Source organism: Orussus abietinus, unplaced genomic scaffold (assembly GCF_000612105.2).
Source record: "Orussus abietinus isolate OABI.00-Male unplaced genomic scaffold, Oabi_2.0 scaffold597, whole genome shotgun sequence".
In the NCBI taxonomy this organism is placed as follows: domain Eukaryota; kingdom Metazoa; phylum Arthropoda; class Insecta; order Hymenoptera; family Orussidae; genus Orussus; species Orussus abietinus.
The window spans coordinates 155-16,879 of record NW_019394780.1 but is presented as its reverse complement, the minus strand read 5'-3'; the positions used below and the strand labels follow the sequence as shown (position 1 = coordinate 16,879).

At 40.5% G+C, this 16,725-nt stretch overlaps 1 protein-coding gene across 1 annotated transcript; it reads left to right on the top strand.

Moving 5' to 3' along the window:
* The first annotated feature begins 1,093 nt into the window (after positions 1-1,093).
* Positions 1,094-9,198, top strand: LOC111674105 (GTP-binding protein GEM-like). The gene is made up of 3 exons (XM_023433272.1): positions 1,094-1,111; positions 1,744-1,936; positions 7,508-9,198. Exons 1-3 carry the CDS (start codon positions 1,094-1,096, stop codon positions 7,831-7,833), a joined length of 537 nt encoding a protein of 178 aa, XP_023289040.1. The 3' UTR covers positions 7,834-9,198.
* The last annotated feature ends 7,527 nt before the right edge of the window (positions 9,199-16,725 follow it).

Here is a 16,725-nt window from a genome sequence, read left to right as displayed (position 1 = left end):
ACTTGTTTTAAATTGCAGATTATTAACAATAAGGTGCACATTCGTAGTGACACTAGAAAAGCACATTCATATCTAGAGTAGAGTCTTTTTGCCGACACATACCACAAGTGTGAAAGTTGTAGCACAATAGAGAAAAAGGAGACGTCACCATTTCCTTGTTTGGATTTTAACTTATTGACCATCAGCCAACAAAATCATTCGGTATCCTAAAATTGTCAATGATACAACTGGTACTCGGTAGACAGGACTTCAATATAGTAAAAAGTTTAATCTCCTGACGACAGTCCTAGAATAGGAGCCCTGCCTCCGGCGAGTTAATTCCTTATTGGATTGAAATTGTTGTGCAAGTTTTCAATTACAGCGGTACCTATCGTACAATTTACATAATCTCCCAATAAAACGCCTCAAACAATTCTTCTAAACGAGGGATTAAACTTTCTGTTTTCTTAACGCAAATCTTGCAATAGTGCGTGTTAACACTTGCGTGTCAGCTATAGTTTGGGACAGTTTGTCTGGTGACATTAGTCCAAACGGTGTACCCATACAAATGCTGCAAGGGTATATGTTTCATCAAAACATAAAAACGTCGTCGCGCATGCGCTCCTTCATGTCCAAATACTCATACCTCGATTGTATTATGAACACTAGTCGACGTCCAACAGATTTTCCAAGTCTTTTCAAGACTTTTAGAATGAAACAAATAGTGGAATGGATTCGAATCTAAAAGTAATTGAATCTTTCGAAAATTTCATTTCATTAAAACATAAAAGCATCGTAGCACATGCGCTCCTTCATGCCCAAATACTCATACCTCGATTGTATGATGAACACTAACCGACGTCCAACAGATTTTCCATGTCTTTTCAAGACTTTTAGAATGAAACAAATAGTGGAATGGATTCGAATCTAAAAGTAATTGAATCTTTCGAAAATTTCATTCAAACATTTCGTTTCATTAAAACATAAAAGCATCGTCGCGTATGCGCTCCTTCATGTTCAAATACTCATACCACGATTGTATTATGAACACTAGTCGACGTCCAACAGATTTTCCAAGTCTTTTCAAGACTTTTAGAATGAAACTAATAGACGAATGGATTCCAATCTAAAAGTAATTGAATCATTCGAAAATTTCATTCAAACATTTCGTTTCATTAAAACATAAAAGCATCGTCGCGTATGCGCTCCTTCATGCCCAAATACTCATACCTCGATTGTATCATGAACACTAGTCAACGCCCAACAGATTTTCCAAGTCTTTTCACGACTTTTACAATGAAACTATTAGTCTAATAGATTCCAATCCAAAAGTAATTGAATCTTTTGCAAATTTCTAAAAAAAAAAAAGGAAACCTGATTCGCTTGTCTATCCCTGCACTTGGGTAATAAACGGGGTAGAGTACTCTCATTTCAGCAGCGAATTTCACCTAACCTAATCGATGAAGTTTTCACGGACTCGGTTTTCTCGAGATACAAGACTGGCGTAGCAACAACTCAGATCCTAACCTCCAATTGGAGCCCGTTCGAGCCAAACCGAATCAAAAGCTCGGCCAATTTTCTCGGATCGAATCAGTTTACGCGATTACGGATCAACGCGCTATATCCAAGTCTCGCAAGGCGAGGGTGCTCGGAAAGTGTCGAAAAGCGTCGGGAAACGTTGAAAAGTGCGTTAGACGCCTTTCGGGTTAATCGATATATCTCGGTTTACGCTCCACCTCGTAATTGGGTACGTCTTTGTTGCAGCCGGAGAAGTGCATCGCCACCTACGAGCCACACGCTTACTGTGTCGTCTATTCGACGACGGACAGGGCCTCGGTCCGCATTGCCGAAGAAGTCCTGCAGACTTTGTGGAGAAGCGACCACGTGTCCGCCAGAGCTGTCATTCTCGTCGGGAACAAGATCGACCTTGCGCGCTGCAGGCTCATCTCTACGGAAGGTGAACACTTTTTGGATGGCATTTTCCTATTTAGCTTCCTAAAGGTGAAGGGAAACACGTCGAAGAACTTGATCGACGTTGGTAAAAAAGGTTTTTGTAAATACCTAGATTACCAACGTTCGCTTTTGTATTGGCAGATGTGTCGAATTATATTGAGTATTGTATTAAATACATTTTTTAAATGGAATTTTCCTATTTAGCTCCCTAAAGGTGAAGGGAAACACGTCGAAGAACTTGATCGACGTTGGTAAAAACGTTTTTTCTAAATACCTAGATTACTAACGTTCGCTTTTATGTTGGCAGATGTGTCGAATTATATTGAGTATTGTACTAAATACATTTTTTGGATGGAATTGAATGGAATTGGATGGATTGAATGATTCGGTGCACTTACAAGGAAGGTATCCCAGGTCGATCTCACCGATTTGATTTCTTTTATAATATGTTATAGTAGACTAAAAACTAAGTGACACGTATTTTTTATCTGCCATTAAACACTTTAAGGGGGTGAAACCACCATCCAAAGTAAGGCCTGTGAGGGGTGGCTCACCCCTTAATTTTTTTTTATTGAGAAAATTATATTCTTCATTTCTCGTTATGAGAAAGCTTTTCCAGGTGGATTGGTTAAAAAATATTATGTTCTTGTGGGTGAAACTGCCAAATCGCCCCTTGACATGCCTTACTTTGGATGGTGGTTTCACCCCCTTAAAGTGTTTAATGGCAGATTAAAAAAAATACGTGTCGCTTAGTTTTTAGTCTACTATAACATATTATAAAAGAAATCCAATCGGAGAGATCGACCTGGGATACTTTCCTTGTTAGTTTGGAGAAAAGTGTTTTAAATATTCCGACGCTTTGATATGTTTAAGATGATCCTTTCATAACACCTTAAGTGGCCAAAGACATTTCGAATCGCACGCAATTTACCAAAGAATTATATCTGTGCGGAAAGATTGTCCTCCAAATTGTCTCATCCTTTACAAATAAAGGAACTTAAAAGACGTGATGAAAGTTGTAGCAAATCGGAACCGTCCGGACCGGGTGCAAAACAATGGACTTGAACACCCACGCGGAAAAAGTTTTGCCCGATCGATATCGTTCGCAATAAAGGAACACATCTAATAAGCGTCAACGAAACGACACGCAATCACATATTTTGTCGAAAAGGGCCCGACCTGATACAGACTTAAACCGTGCGGAAAGGTTGACCCTTGGTCAGCATCCTTCCCCAAGGAAAAGGCGAATCTAACAAACGTCAGAAAAGTTATTCTAAATTGGAGACCCTTCTGATCTTCGTAACCCAACGCACACTCGTGCAAAAAGGATGTCGAGGAGTCCACATCTTTCCCGATAAAAAGCAAACTTACCGAAAGGGTAGAAAAGTTGTTTTAAATTGGAGACTCTTCAAAGTGAAACGTCCCAACAGAGACCAATACCCCCGCGGCAAGGATGTTCTCCTAATGGTATCATCCTCGATAAGTAAAGGAACGTAATAAATATCAAAAAGGATCTGTGGTATCATCCTCGATAAGTAAAGGAACGTAATAAAAACCAAAAAGGATCTGTCAAATTGGAGACCGGAATCAGGCGCAAATAAACAGAAAAGAAACTCCTATACGAAAGAAAGTTTTGCCCAATCTATTCCGTTGTCAATGGCGGAATACATCTAACACCTTGGGTACGATACATCATGAGAAAATTGATTTAGTCGTGACCTAACGCAGCCCAAAACTGTGCCAAAAAGTTATCTCTCATGAGCACGTGCTCCGATGAAAGAATCTAATGAACTCCATCAAAGTTATACCGAGTTGAAGAGCTTTTGAGTCGACCTAACGGATACAAACACACAGTCGAAAAAGTTTCACCCCACTGATATCTGTTCCAATAAAGGGCTGAATTTAACAAAGGGAACAATACGATATTAACGACTCTTCGAATAGCATGCGACCTTGTACAGCCCAAAACTATGTCAAAAGAGTGTTCCTCTGCCGTCATCTATTCCCACAAAGAGGGAACCAAAGAACACCAAAAAAGTTGCGCCAAATTAGAGACCCTTCCAATCAAGCACGGCTTAACAGATACATACACCCACGCAAACAGAATGTTTCCCGACCGACTGCTTTTCCGCTAAAGGAGGAATCCTAACGAACGGTAGAAAAGTTGTGTCAAATTGGAAATCCTTCGAATTGACCCTGACCTAACGAATCAGCATCAACTTGAAAAGTGTGTTTCTCGGAGGGTGCTACTAAATAAATAACTAAGTGATAAAGAATCTTAAGGGTCCTTGATACTGACCAGGGCGGTGACATCAATACCTAACTCGTTGACATAAGTTTATAATTTACTTAAAATCTAATCGATGAATAATTGAAACGTATGACCAAAGTTGGTACAAGACCAGAATTGAAAGATCTAGGGAGCATTACTGTTTTTTAACTTCTCAACGAACTTCTTTTGGATTCATCTTTATCAATCATATATTCCATTTACTCTTAATTTGCTGTATTTTTGACTTCCTCAAATAAAAGTGAAATCTGTATTCGATGAATTTTATAGTCAAGTACATTGAACATTTAGGATATTAGATATATTTGATATGGCGTTTTGGGATATTTTTAGAATTAGAATTAGAATGAGAATGAGACAGGGGACCACCAAGACTGACAGCACTCATGATCCTGACAGACTCTGATAAGTCTTTGGTGACCCTATTGATCCGAAAATTGACATAACTGGTTTTTGGCCTTTTTGGTTTTTTAAATTATCGACCTCGATTAAATGTCTCAGCGCCTTTCATATCATCTTAAGTCCTTTTAACCCTTTGAACACGGAGCCATCTCGACATATGGGCGAAATTCGTCTGACCGTGAAGGCAATATTGGAGCAAACGTGGGGCGCATTTAGGCACTCTTAGTAGCCAAAGGGTTAATCCATTTGCATCATAAGGAAGTATGAAAAGAGGGTCCTTATCACCGAAATTTCAGGCTGAATGATAGTTACCAGCAAAATTGAGCTCATATACACGCGCCGGTGATAGTGACCAGGAAAACTGAGCGTATATATACGCTAATGATGCAAATGGTTTAATGGACTTCAGTATCCTTTTAACAGACGTCAAGAAAATTCTGTCAAATCAGAGTCCTCCCAACCTGATGTGGTTCTACCGAGAGTTAAAATGTTCAAGCGAGGAGTGTCATCGAAAATTCAAAAGCTTGTCACAGCGAGCCGTTTATACCTTCCATCGCCGGGAAATCTCTCCTCGAGTCCCCCGTAGCGTGATTCTCCTATGTCGCGCAAAGCCCCAGTCCGATAGTCGTAAAACTATTTAATGGACCAATTACCCTCTAATATTCCCTCGGTAAAGCATCTCGTGCCTCCCTGAGAGGAACAATTTCGCTGCAGCGGCGAAACGGCGACGTCGATCCGTTAGCAGAGCCTCGATTTCTGTCGGGGGGTGCGGAGATGACACCTCCACGGGAATGAATGTTTCGTTATGATACCCTTTACGATGTCGCGATTCGCGAGCTGTGGAAAACGCCCCCGAGAGGGGGCTCCCCCTCGGCGAAAGCTTCTCTCTGGAGCTGCCATGGGGAATTTCCACCCGGCCGCGACGAAGGGGGGAAAAGAGAGTAAAGGAGAAAACGAATCGCGAGGAAAGAGGGCGAGCCAAATGCGTTAAAGACGATCGGGCGAGATGAAAGCGTGCGGAACTTTTCATTCGTCAAACTCGAGGCGAGCTCGCCGAAGAACGGGCTTCTCGCTCGAAGAACCCCCGAAAAATCCCATGAAAATTCTCAGGAAATCTCGCAGCCCCAAGTTTCATGGAGGACTGCGTTACCACGGTCATTCGCTGAAAGTGGTTCCGGTGAAAGTTCGGAGCGCGGCTTTTTAAGAGAAGAAAGATTTCCCTCGGAGAAACGACGAAGATTGGAGAGAGAACCTTTTTGAATGTTGAAAGGGAACTCTCGAAAGTAAGTCAAAGGATAATGTGGGGCGATCGAAAAAAATCTCGGCACTGAAATTCCTAATAATTTTCCCGATTAAGGTGAAGTGAAACCCCCTTCAAATCAGTCGATTTGAATACAACACTTTTTTTAAGGTTATTACTTGTACTTTGTACAAAAACTTTTCCCGCAACCCGTATAGAAATAATATAAATATATTGCCTGTCATAATATATACACCCTAGAGGGGCGAACCGATTGCCGAAACTCGATCGTGCGATCCGAATTTTTTGGATATGATAGTTTTTATGAGATCCTCGGGGTTGATTTAAGGACATGATTCAGGGATTTTTTATTTGGGGGTCGGAACCCATCGAAATCGCGTGAGGTAGGTTTCGTGACATACCCCTAGTAGCACAAAATATTTGTCCTATATTTTCTATATATTTAACGAATGTCGTACATTTTGTAAATATTTACCAGACATTTGAAATATTTGCAAAAGGTTTACTTTAGAATATTATCCGTGTAATATTTATATAATATTAGCTCCGTGTGCTTTCATAAAATTTTTCTACCAGATATACAAAACATTTCGTTTCATTTGAATACAAGTACTTTTTGAATATTATCTGCCGAATACATTATAAACGTTTTAACAATATTTAAAATCAAATTCACACGTTTTGCTCCGATAATGAAATAGCGGAACGAAAATATTACAAAAATTTCGTGTTTTTTTATACCAAATGAAGTGTCCGATAATAGTCGTGAAGTAAAAGATATGTATTTTTATCATATGTTCATAAATTAAAAAATATAATTTCTATATATGTTTATAAATTATTGAAACTAAATATGTCATTGAGATATATAGCAAAGATTACAAACAAATATTTAGAAATTATTCTATGCTACTAGGGACATACATAAAGACGAAAACAGCGCTTAGTAATAAATAAAGATGAGATGATATGTTCAAGGTGATGAAAAAGTTCTCGCAAAAAGTTTGAACTGTTTCCTGAGCATATAGAGTACGATAAACGTACACTATTAAAAAAAATTCAAACACTTTTAATACATAAGGTTGCAGTAAAATTATAAATTTGATATCTTAACAGTGAATTCGTATACATTTATAATAAAATTCTAGGTAAATATACAATTTTATAACACCGTGTTGTAATTTTGTAAAATTGCGGAGAGAAATTATAAATTTGATATTCGAAAGTCATTTAGTACGCATTGTTTGCAACTTTTTTAGATTAGTTTTTAATTTTACGATCGTTTACGTAAGTTTATTTCTAAAGAAATTTAATCGAAAGATGACAAGTATCGGTGATACTGGCGAGAAGCATCGTAGCGATATTCTTGAGTCCGAGAAATATTTAATTAATATTTAATTAAAATTGATACCATATATTATAAATTTATTACGCATATGTACTAAATTTATAATATGTGTTATACATTTTATATTCAAGAAAAATGCTATAAAATTAGTACATCGTGTCTGAATAAAAGTTCCAAGAAAAATGCTATAAAATTATAATACTTTTCTTTTAACAGTGCAGGTACGGTAGCGATTTGCTTGCAACGAAGTAAAGGAACGAATTCATCTTTCCAGAGGGCAAGTCCATGGCGACGTCTTACGACTGCAAGTTCATCGAGACCTCGGTGGGCATCAACCACAACGTGGACGAGCTCCTGGTGGGCCTGCTGACTCAGATTCGCCTAAAGCTGGAGAACCCGGAGCGGACGCGCGACCTCTTCCGCAAACGGTCGCGGAAGAACCGCAGCAGATCGCCCCTGGGCTCCTGCTCGGAGAACAACTCGCCGAAGAAGTACCGGGGCAGTCGGACCAGCGCCAGCCTGAAAGTCCGCAGCCTGTTGGGCAAGGTCTGGGCGAGGGACAGCAAGTCGAAGAGCTGCGAGAACCTGCACGTACTGTAAACAAGACTGAGACATTGCTCCTCTGCAAGCGGAACTTACCGGTAGGCCTCTCATCCCGACTCAAACCGAGACGGATTCATGGAGGGGGTTTCGCCATTTTGGATCCCGATCGGGAAAAATTGGGAACGAGACCTCGGGAAATCTTTCTATCGGGAAACGGTCTTTGTAGCGACGCGTTATCGAGCACGGATGTACGTTTGCGTAAACCATTTTTCTCCATTTACTCCCGAGGCCTTCCCGCGCGGGGATAAAATACTCGAGGTGGTGCGAGACTTGCCACTCAATTCCTGGAATGAGTTGTATCCATTGCATGGATACTTCGTAATTTGCCTAGAATCGTGATCGCGTTTTAAAATGCTGACGTCGGTTTCCTGCCACTTATTGTCGCGTACAGGTTGTGCGACTTTGTCGATGGTTTTGCAAAATTGCTTCCAAACTATTTAGGGTCGCTAATTATTTTGGATCCTGATCGGGGAAAATTGGGAACGAGACCTCGGGAAATCTTTTTATAGGGAAACGGTCTTTGTAGCGACGCGTTATCGAGCACGGACGTACGTTTGTGTAAACCATTTTTCTCCATTTTTTCCCGAGGCGTTCCCGCGCGGGGATAAAATATTCGAAATGGTGCGAAACTTGCCACTCAATTCCTGGAATGAGTTGTATCCATTGCATGGATACTTCGTAATTTGCCTAGAATCGTGTTCGCGTTTTAAAATGCTGACGTCGATTTCATGCCACTTACTGTCGCGTACAGGTTGTGCGACTTTGACGATGGTTTTGCAAAATTGCTTCCAAACTATGTAGGGTCGCTAATTATTTTGGATCCTGATCGGGGAAAATTGGGAACGAGACCTCGGGAAATCTTTTTATAGGGAAACGGTCTTTGTAGCGACGCGTTATCGAGCACGGACGTACGTTCGTGTAAACCATATTTCTCCATTTTCTCCCGTTTATCCGCAGAAAATGTAACGATAACGAGTTAAACGGACTTGGTGAAACTGAACTTAAGAAAGTCGCGGATTGTTTCTAGATTGTTTGAAATTTCTTCCCTCTTACGATGTCGAGAGTAGAGATCTATTTAACACGAGAATCTCTTTTTAATTAAAAAGTGATTCTTTCGCTCAGTATAGTGTCGCGTTCGGATCTAACAATTTTGCCGTCGATTTCGCAACGCTTGGACTTGCATTTTGATTATCGTAATCCGCCATTAGTCTCGCGTTGCATTGAGCTGGGGTCATACAATTTCTTTGTTGGTTTTGCACAGCTTATTGTTAGTGTCGCGCTCATATCAACGATTTAGTCGTCAGTTTTGCAACACTCAAAGACACGTTTCGGTCGTCGTAATGTGCCATTAGTCTCCCCAGAGATGAGCGGGGAATGTTTAAGGTGAAGTGAAACACGTCGAGGAACTTGATCGACGTCGATAAAGAAGATTTTTCTAAATGCCTACGTTGTCGACGTTCGTTTTTATATTGACAGCTGGGTCGAATTATATTGGGGATTGTACCAAATGGCTTACTCCACCTGACGTTTTCATACAATAATTATAAAGAAATCGAAGTAAAACTACAGAAATACTCTGGATTCATGCTTTCTGGGGCCCTAATTGACTGCAGAGAGACCCCCTGCGCCATCTATGATTTCCAGGTCAACAAAACTTTCACTCCGAGACCTCGTATTCTCATCGTTTTGGCATAGAAGCGCATAAAACACTTTTTTTGCCTTTATCTCGTTGAAATGCGAGTTTATCGATTACCAGAGTGTTCTAAATTGTCATAAAATTGTCCTGATTCTTTCGTTTCTCATATCAGAGCCTTCAATAATTGTATATTGATCGAAGTATGAGAGTTCGACGCCATTTTCGTTCTAGTCTGGGCTAAGTTAAAAAGTTTTTTTGCAAAATCCAAACTTTGAATGTGTCAGGACAATTCATAGATGATCATGTGTCAAAGTTTCGGACAGTTTGGTCCAATCCCCTTAAAAAAAAGTGTTGTATTCGAATCAACTGATTTGAAGGGGGTTTCACTTCGCCTTAACGCCATTGTCTGAAAGGGAGGCACGGCCCCATGGCGCCCTCTACGTCCTTTACACCTCTGTAAAAATTGGAACTACTTTCAAAGGGGCGAAATCTTCGTGATCGATAAAACAGGGTATACGTGGGTGCGGCGTCGTAATCTCAATCATCCACGCATATCAACTTTATTTGGTATTCGTAGTCTTCCTTCCGAACCTCCGTTGACCCTGATACTAAAAACAAAAAGGCGATAACTTCATTCTATCGATACTGCGCTGTATTTGAAATCTGATCAGATGGGTTTTTCTTTACCTACAGAGAACATTTCGCCCCTTTGAAAGCAGTTCCACGACGCTAGGAAGCCGTGCCTCCCTTTCGACAATGGTGTGAAACATCTCTCTGCTCATCTCTGGTCTCACGCTATCTCTACGAAATTTCGCCGGCGGTTTCGCACCGCCTCGGTAGATAAGTTTTCGTCGCGAAGTTATGCATGGAATAGTCGCGATAACCCCTTATCCGTGAATTCCTGTGGAATTCCTCAGGTATGGCACTTCTGCGTTTGCGAAACCTTGACTCGCAGGGAAATCCGTAAACGTCTCGCAGGGAAATACGGAGCGTCTCGTATCCTTCAAGGTGCTTTCGTCCGCCGTCTTGGAAGACAAACGCCCGCCGAAGTTGCGGCCGACTATCGCTCGCACAATGGTAAGTGTTCCATATCGCGAACTTCGTTCCAGGTCCATGGAACTTCGTTCACCGAGCCGAGGAAGTTCGGGCTTTGCCACCTTCGGAAAACGGGACTGTATCATCCAACCGAAACTTCGGCACGTCAAAGAGTTAGGGTCGGGAGGAATCACTCTCTTGCCGGGGAGAGATGGCGAAACTGCCAGCGAAACTCGTTCGTCCTTCGAAGTCCGTTCGGGAGATTGTCGCGCTTTCGTTTGCAACAAGTACGCGACCATCCATTTGAAGACCACCCTTCAAAGGGACTCCATTTCACAAAGAGCACCGTTCATATATCCATACACTTTCTCGAAAGTATCCGATCTTTGGTACTCGCGTTTCCCGAAGTTCACGTGTACGTATAAGAATCTTCCAAAAATGTATCTTGGAAGAACTTTGAGACCACGCATTCGAGTCGATCGGGTATTTTCAATGTTGATCGATTTAATGAAAGGCGTTCCTCCTGAAATTTCCGTGCATTTGGTTGTCTTTCGAAGTCCGTTCGGGAGATTGTCACGCTTTCGTTTGCAATGAGGACACGAACATCCATTTGAAGACCACTCTTAAAAGAGACCACATTTCGGCTCCATTTCACAAAGAGCACCGTTCATAAATCCATACACTTTCTCGAAAGTATCCGATCTTTGGTACTCGCGTTTCCTGAAGTTCATGTGTACGTATAAGAATCTTCCAAAAATGTATCTTGGAAGAACTTCGAGACCACGTATTCGAGTCGATAGGGTACTTTCAATGGTGATCGATTTAATGAAAGGCGTTCCTCCTCAAATTTCCGTGCATTAGGTTGTCCTTCGAAGTCTGTTCTCGAAATTGTCGCGCTTTCGTGTGCAATAAGGACACGACCATCCATTTAAAGACCACCCTTCAAAGAGACTCCATTTTGGCTCCATTTCACAAAGAGCACCGTTCCTAAATCCATACACTTTTTCGAAAGTATCCAATCTTTGGTACTCGCGTTTCTCGAAATTCACGTATACGTATAAGAATCTTACAAAAATGTGTCTTGGATGAACTTTAAGACCACGCGTTCGAGTCGATCGGGTATTTTCAATGGTGTTCGATTTAATGAAAGGCGTTCCTCCTGAAATTCGCGTACATTAGGTTGTCCAAAAAGTTCGTCTTTTTTTTATATCCACGTTACGTACCACTTTTTAAGCGCGGACTTAGCTTTACATTTGGAAACAATAATTGCGCTTTAGACATTACTTTCCGTTTCATTTGATCTGTTTAATTCAAGATGGCAAATTCGAGCGATTGATTTTCTTGTAGAGGGAAATCAGCACTTTAAAACAGTAGGTATGCAACATGGACATTAAAGAAAAATTGGCTTTATTTGAAAACAGAGCGTCATATTGCAAATAACAAAAAAGCGCAACAACCCTGGACAACCTGATGTGTACAGGAAATTCCCCAAAAGCGTACTTGCAAAAACGTGAACTACGCGAGTACAAGTCGACCGGATATTTATTAAAGCAAGCGATTTAAAAGGAATGTTAAATAAAGGACGACGAACGACGACCGCTCATTAATCGTAAAACCAAGACCGATTCTCCTCGGCAAGAGGGTCGTTTCGGGCAGAATCGTCGCTCGTTCTCGTAAAAGATGTCGACCGAGCGACGCCGGTCCAGGACAATGCAGGGAAAACGAGCGAGACGCACAGACCGCAGCATAGCCGCCGCACAAAACTCATTCCCGCCGTGTTCTTTCACCCCTCTCGCCGTTCAACGCGCTTCTCGGCATTAGGAACCCCGTATTGATCCGCGCCGAAATCGATCGACGATCGATCGTCAGCCCCCGAATATTACCGCCCAGAGAGCCAAGCATTCTAAATGCCCGAGCTCCTCCACCCGCGTACTCGTCAAAGGAGAAATTCGCAGGAATTACCGTAGGAAATTACGCAGAAAGAAGAAGCTCTTTATCGAGCGTAAAGAGGATGCAATGTTTCTCAGCGTTCAATTTTTCTACCCGAATGCGTTAAATGCGACTATTTGGTGGTTAACTCGTAGAACAAACGTCTACTAAAAAACGTTCAGTAATTGTACTCAATGCGCAATGAAACAATGGACGTTATACTCACGAGAGTGAAGGGATGCAATTTCTCAGAGGTGAATTCTTCTAGCCGAATGCGTTAAATGCGGCTATTTTGTGGCTGACTCGTAGAACAAACGTCTACTAAAAAACGTTCAGTAATTGTACTCAATGCGCAATGAAACAATGGACGTTATACTTACGAGAGTGAAGAGGATGCAATTTCTCAGAGGTGAATTCTTCTAGCCGAATGCGTTAAATGCGGCTATTGTAGAACAAACGTCTACTAAAAAACGTTCAGTAATTGTACTCAATGCGCAATGAAACAATGGACGTTATACTCACGTGAGTGAAGAGGATACAATTTCTCAGAGTTGCACTTTTCTAGCCGAATACGTTAAATGCGTCTATTTGGTGGTTGACCCGTCAACAACCGCCTACTAAAAACTTTAAGATGATATGAAAGGCGCTGAGAAATTTAATTCACGTCGTTAAATTAAATGCAGCTATACCCTTCTTGGTGGTAATGCCGTTTTGAATACTCAAGTGGGAACCGGAGATGACGCGTCACGTTACCGACATTTATATTTATGTTGGTCTTGCACAGTCTACGTTAAGATTTATACGAACCGAAGCATTACATATGTCATTTCGGTAAAGTAATGATAAAAAGATCGACATAAAACTGTCAGAATCCCGTGAATCCATTATTCTAACGACTGTTTAGGACCAACGTCGCCATCTGTGACGTTTAGCTGAAACTAAATTTTTTCTCTAAGAACCCGCGTTAGCCCCGAGACAAGCCAACATTCTCTTGCAATCGTTGATGAAAGTATTTTCCATATTTTCCCATCTGGCTTCGTAATATTCCATTTCTATGGTATTCTAAATTGTTCGAGTTAGGTCCTGAAATTCTTCATTTTCGATTCCAGGCCTCCAAGAAGCGTAGAACATTGAAAACGTGCCCGGACCACCCCATGTTAGTTCTAGTCCATGATAAGTATATAATTTTTTTATGAAAAGTGTAATTTCATGAGTTTCAGGACCTACTTTAGGTCTTCCATATTCACGTGGTAAAATTTGAAAGAAATCGGTTCATCCAATTAGGAGAATACTTTCCCTAACGATTTGGGCTCTTAGATATATACACTGGGCGATATCAATGCCCTTCCATCCTGCATAGGCGATGCCGTATCTGCAGGGAAGGCGTTCATGTCCGCCATTGTACAAGCTGACTCTTTCATATCACCTTAAGTATTTGTACTCAATGTGCAATAAAACAATTCGTACGTTAAACTCACGAGAATAAATAAAATGATATATCTCAGAGTTGAGTTTTTCTAGCCGAATGTGTTAAATGCGCCTTTGTGATGGTTGACCCGTTAACAACCGCGTACTAAAAGACGTTAAGTATTTGTACTCAATGCGCAATGAAACAATTCGTACGCTATAAGTGACGTTAAGTCGGAATTAACGAAATTTAATGGTACATTGTCGACCTTGAATGGGGTTTTATAAATGCGTGTTAATACATCGGAGGCGTTTGTGGTCACGGAAATTTCAGCGCATTTAACACGAATAATATATAATAGATGCAACGGAAAAGGAATTCGTGCTTTTGAGGAATCCAAGACGGTACTTCTTGCGAGCCGACTTTCCGCGAGCGAAATCAACGCGGAGGCGTCGGATCGTCCCGAAAGGTACGACAAGTCCTTAGGAGAGTTTTACAAATCCAAGAGAGCCGATCTTTACACGATTTTTTACATCAAAGGTTTTTGTACGTCGACGCTTGGGTGACTAACAGTTTAATCGTTAATATTTGTTACGACGCGATCGAGGACGCGGATTTATCAACGACTGCGCCTCCGAGGCAAGGTCGAAAATCCCGACGTCCGCCAACCGGGTCTACGTTATAGTATGTACACCTATTATATGCGAATTAATATCGACGGGAATGCTGAGAACTCGATTTAGAAACCGGGAGAGACCTGGCTGGTCGTCTGGAAGCTAATTCAAACGAGTAGCAAAACCTTGCCATATATCTCGTCGTTTAGGCATCGAATTGCTGTAGGTGCCCTCGATGAGAGTCTCCTTTACCGAGCAGTCCTTTGAGTAAGCAAAAGGCCATACAATGATACGAAACAGCCGAGGACGCGCCCATAGTTCATATCATTTCATTCTAAATATAATTGGACGAAAATCTGACGTTGAAGGTATTTCGAGGCCACCAAATCTGGCGCGGAAGAGCGAACTTCGAAATTCAATGTAGCAGATCTGTTGGATCAAATTTCAAGTATCAGGATTAACATGAACGGTTGATTTATTAATAAAAAAAATTAATATAAAGACATTGAATACATTGAAGAGTACGTCCTAAAGATCTCAGAAAAAGGGACTTGATTTTCCCTCCGACTTCGCTGGAGCTCTCCTCAATCAGAACTAACTCCTATTCGATCATTCTCATCCAGCCTCACTCTAATTTCTTTCTCACTCAATTCATATTCCTCACTCTCTCATTCCCACACTCATCAATATATTTCTTTGTGCGCCAAAATTCTCACTCACTGAGTCATACGGCCGCTCGTACTTCACGAACTCTCAACCACGCATAAACGGTATCACCTATCGAGCTGTCATTTAATCTAAATACTTCTCATTTCACCCCACAATCGTACAAACATTACATTTCACTCTAACTTCTATTTAGTCTTATTCTTCATCTTTATTGCCTTATTGGCGACACAACTATTCGTATAGCTAAACGCTTTCATCTTTTTTTTAATTCTATTCACTGTATTGGACCGCACAGGGCACTGACACTACAGATCTGGTCCCGGAGGATAATTGTTTAATAATATTTTCCTTGTCGTAGTTGTTATAAAGATTTCATCTCATCTGTCCCTGCGTATATTTAAGTTGTTCAAGGATTAAATACACAAACTTGATATAGTTTTTCGCATTGTTTTAAGCTTGTTATTTCGGATATTCTTGTTTTGAAAATATTTCCTTTAATATGGTTGTTATAAATATTTCAGTCCCATCTTTCCCTGCGTATATTTAAGTTATTCAAGGTTTAAATACACAAACGTGATATAGTTTTTCGATTTGTTTTGAGTTTGTTATTTCGGATATTTTTGTTTTGAAAATATTTCCTTTAATATGGATGTTATAAATATTTCATCTCATCTGTCCCTGCGTATATTTAAGTTGTTCAAGGTTTAAATACACAAACCTGATATAGTTTTTCGATTTGTTTTAACCTTGTTATTTCCGATGTTCTTATTTTCAGCACCTATGAAATTATTTTTAGTACTTAGAAGTCCTACGCTTATGCCCTGTGTGTTAAATTGCAACTTTTGCGACTCTTTTAGTGAATAATATATACGTTTAATTTTCACATATGTTGTTGCTCCTTTGAGATCCGAAAAATAATCAAGGTTGGGAAATCGCAAAATGTTGTAAATATAACGATGCCCTCTAGTTTCTCCTAATCAATGATGCATATTTCCACGTTTATATACGGGTAATTGAGAACGAGAAAATTGGGGAAAAGAGGAATAGCAGCGACTTAAATTGCTAACAGATATAAAACTGGGACCGATTCCAATTTGAAATTCCAAATTTTGGACTCGGGTTGGAATTAGTGGCCTCGAAAACCATTCCCGTCAAGTTTTACCGCCGATACGTTTATATAATCAAAGCGTGCATTTTCGGCTGTTTCATCCAAATATGGATTATTGCCAAATGAAATTGACTATTTGTGCGAAATGATGAGCAAGCAGTAACGACATTCCTCTGGCGGGTCTAACTACAAAGTGACTAAAAGATTTAGTTTATAAATTTGAATAAGAGGAAAATTATTACATTGGAAAATATTTATCGTGCAACATTGTGCACTTCATGGAACATTAATTCCTAAAGGTAACAGTGCTTAATTTTAAACCATCGCGAGTAAGACGTTTTCCCTAATCGGTTCTTAAAATTATTTATCATGTCGCCATAAATTGTTACCAAGATTGCCTCTATTGCCGAATATTTCCTTTCAAGTGATATTTTCCAGGGTGGATCCGGGATTATTAATGCAGATTATTAACGAAAAAAGAAGTCGAATT

What these genes read in the sequence shown, in the direction of transcription:
- LOC111674105 (XM_023433272.1), top strand. An exon ending in CAGGCTCATCTCTACGGAAG is followed by an intron (nt 1,937 to 7,507) that starts GTGAACACTTTT and finishes TCATCTTTCCAG; the next exon opens with AGGGCAAGTCCATGGCGACG.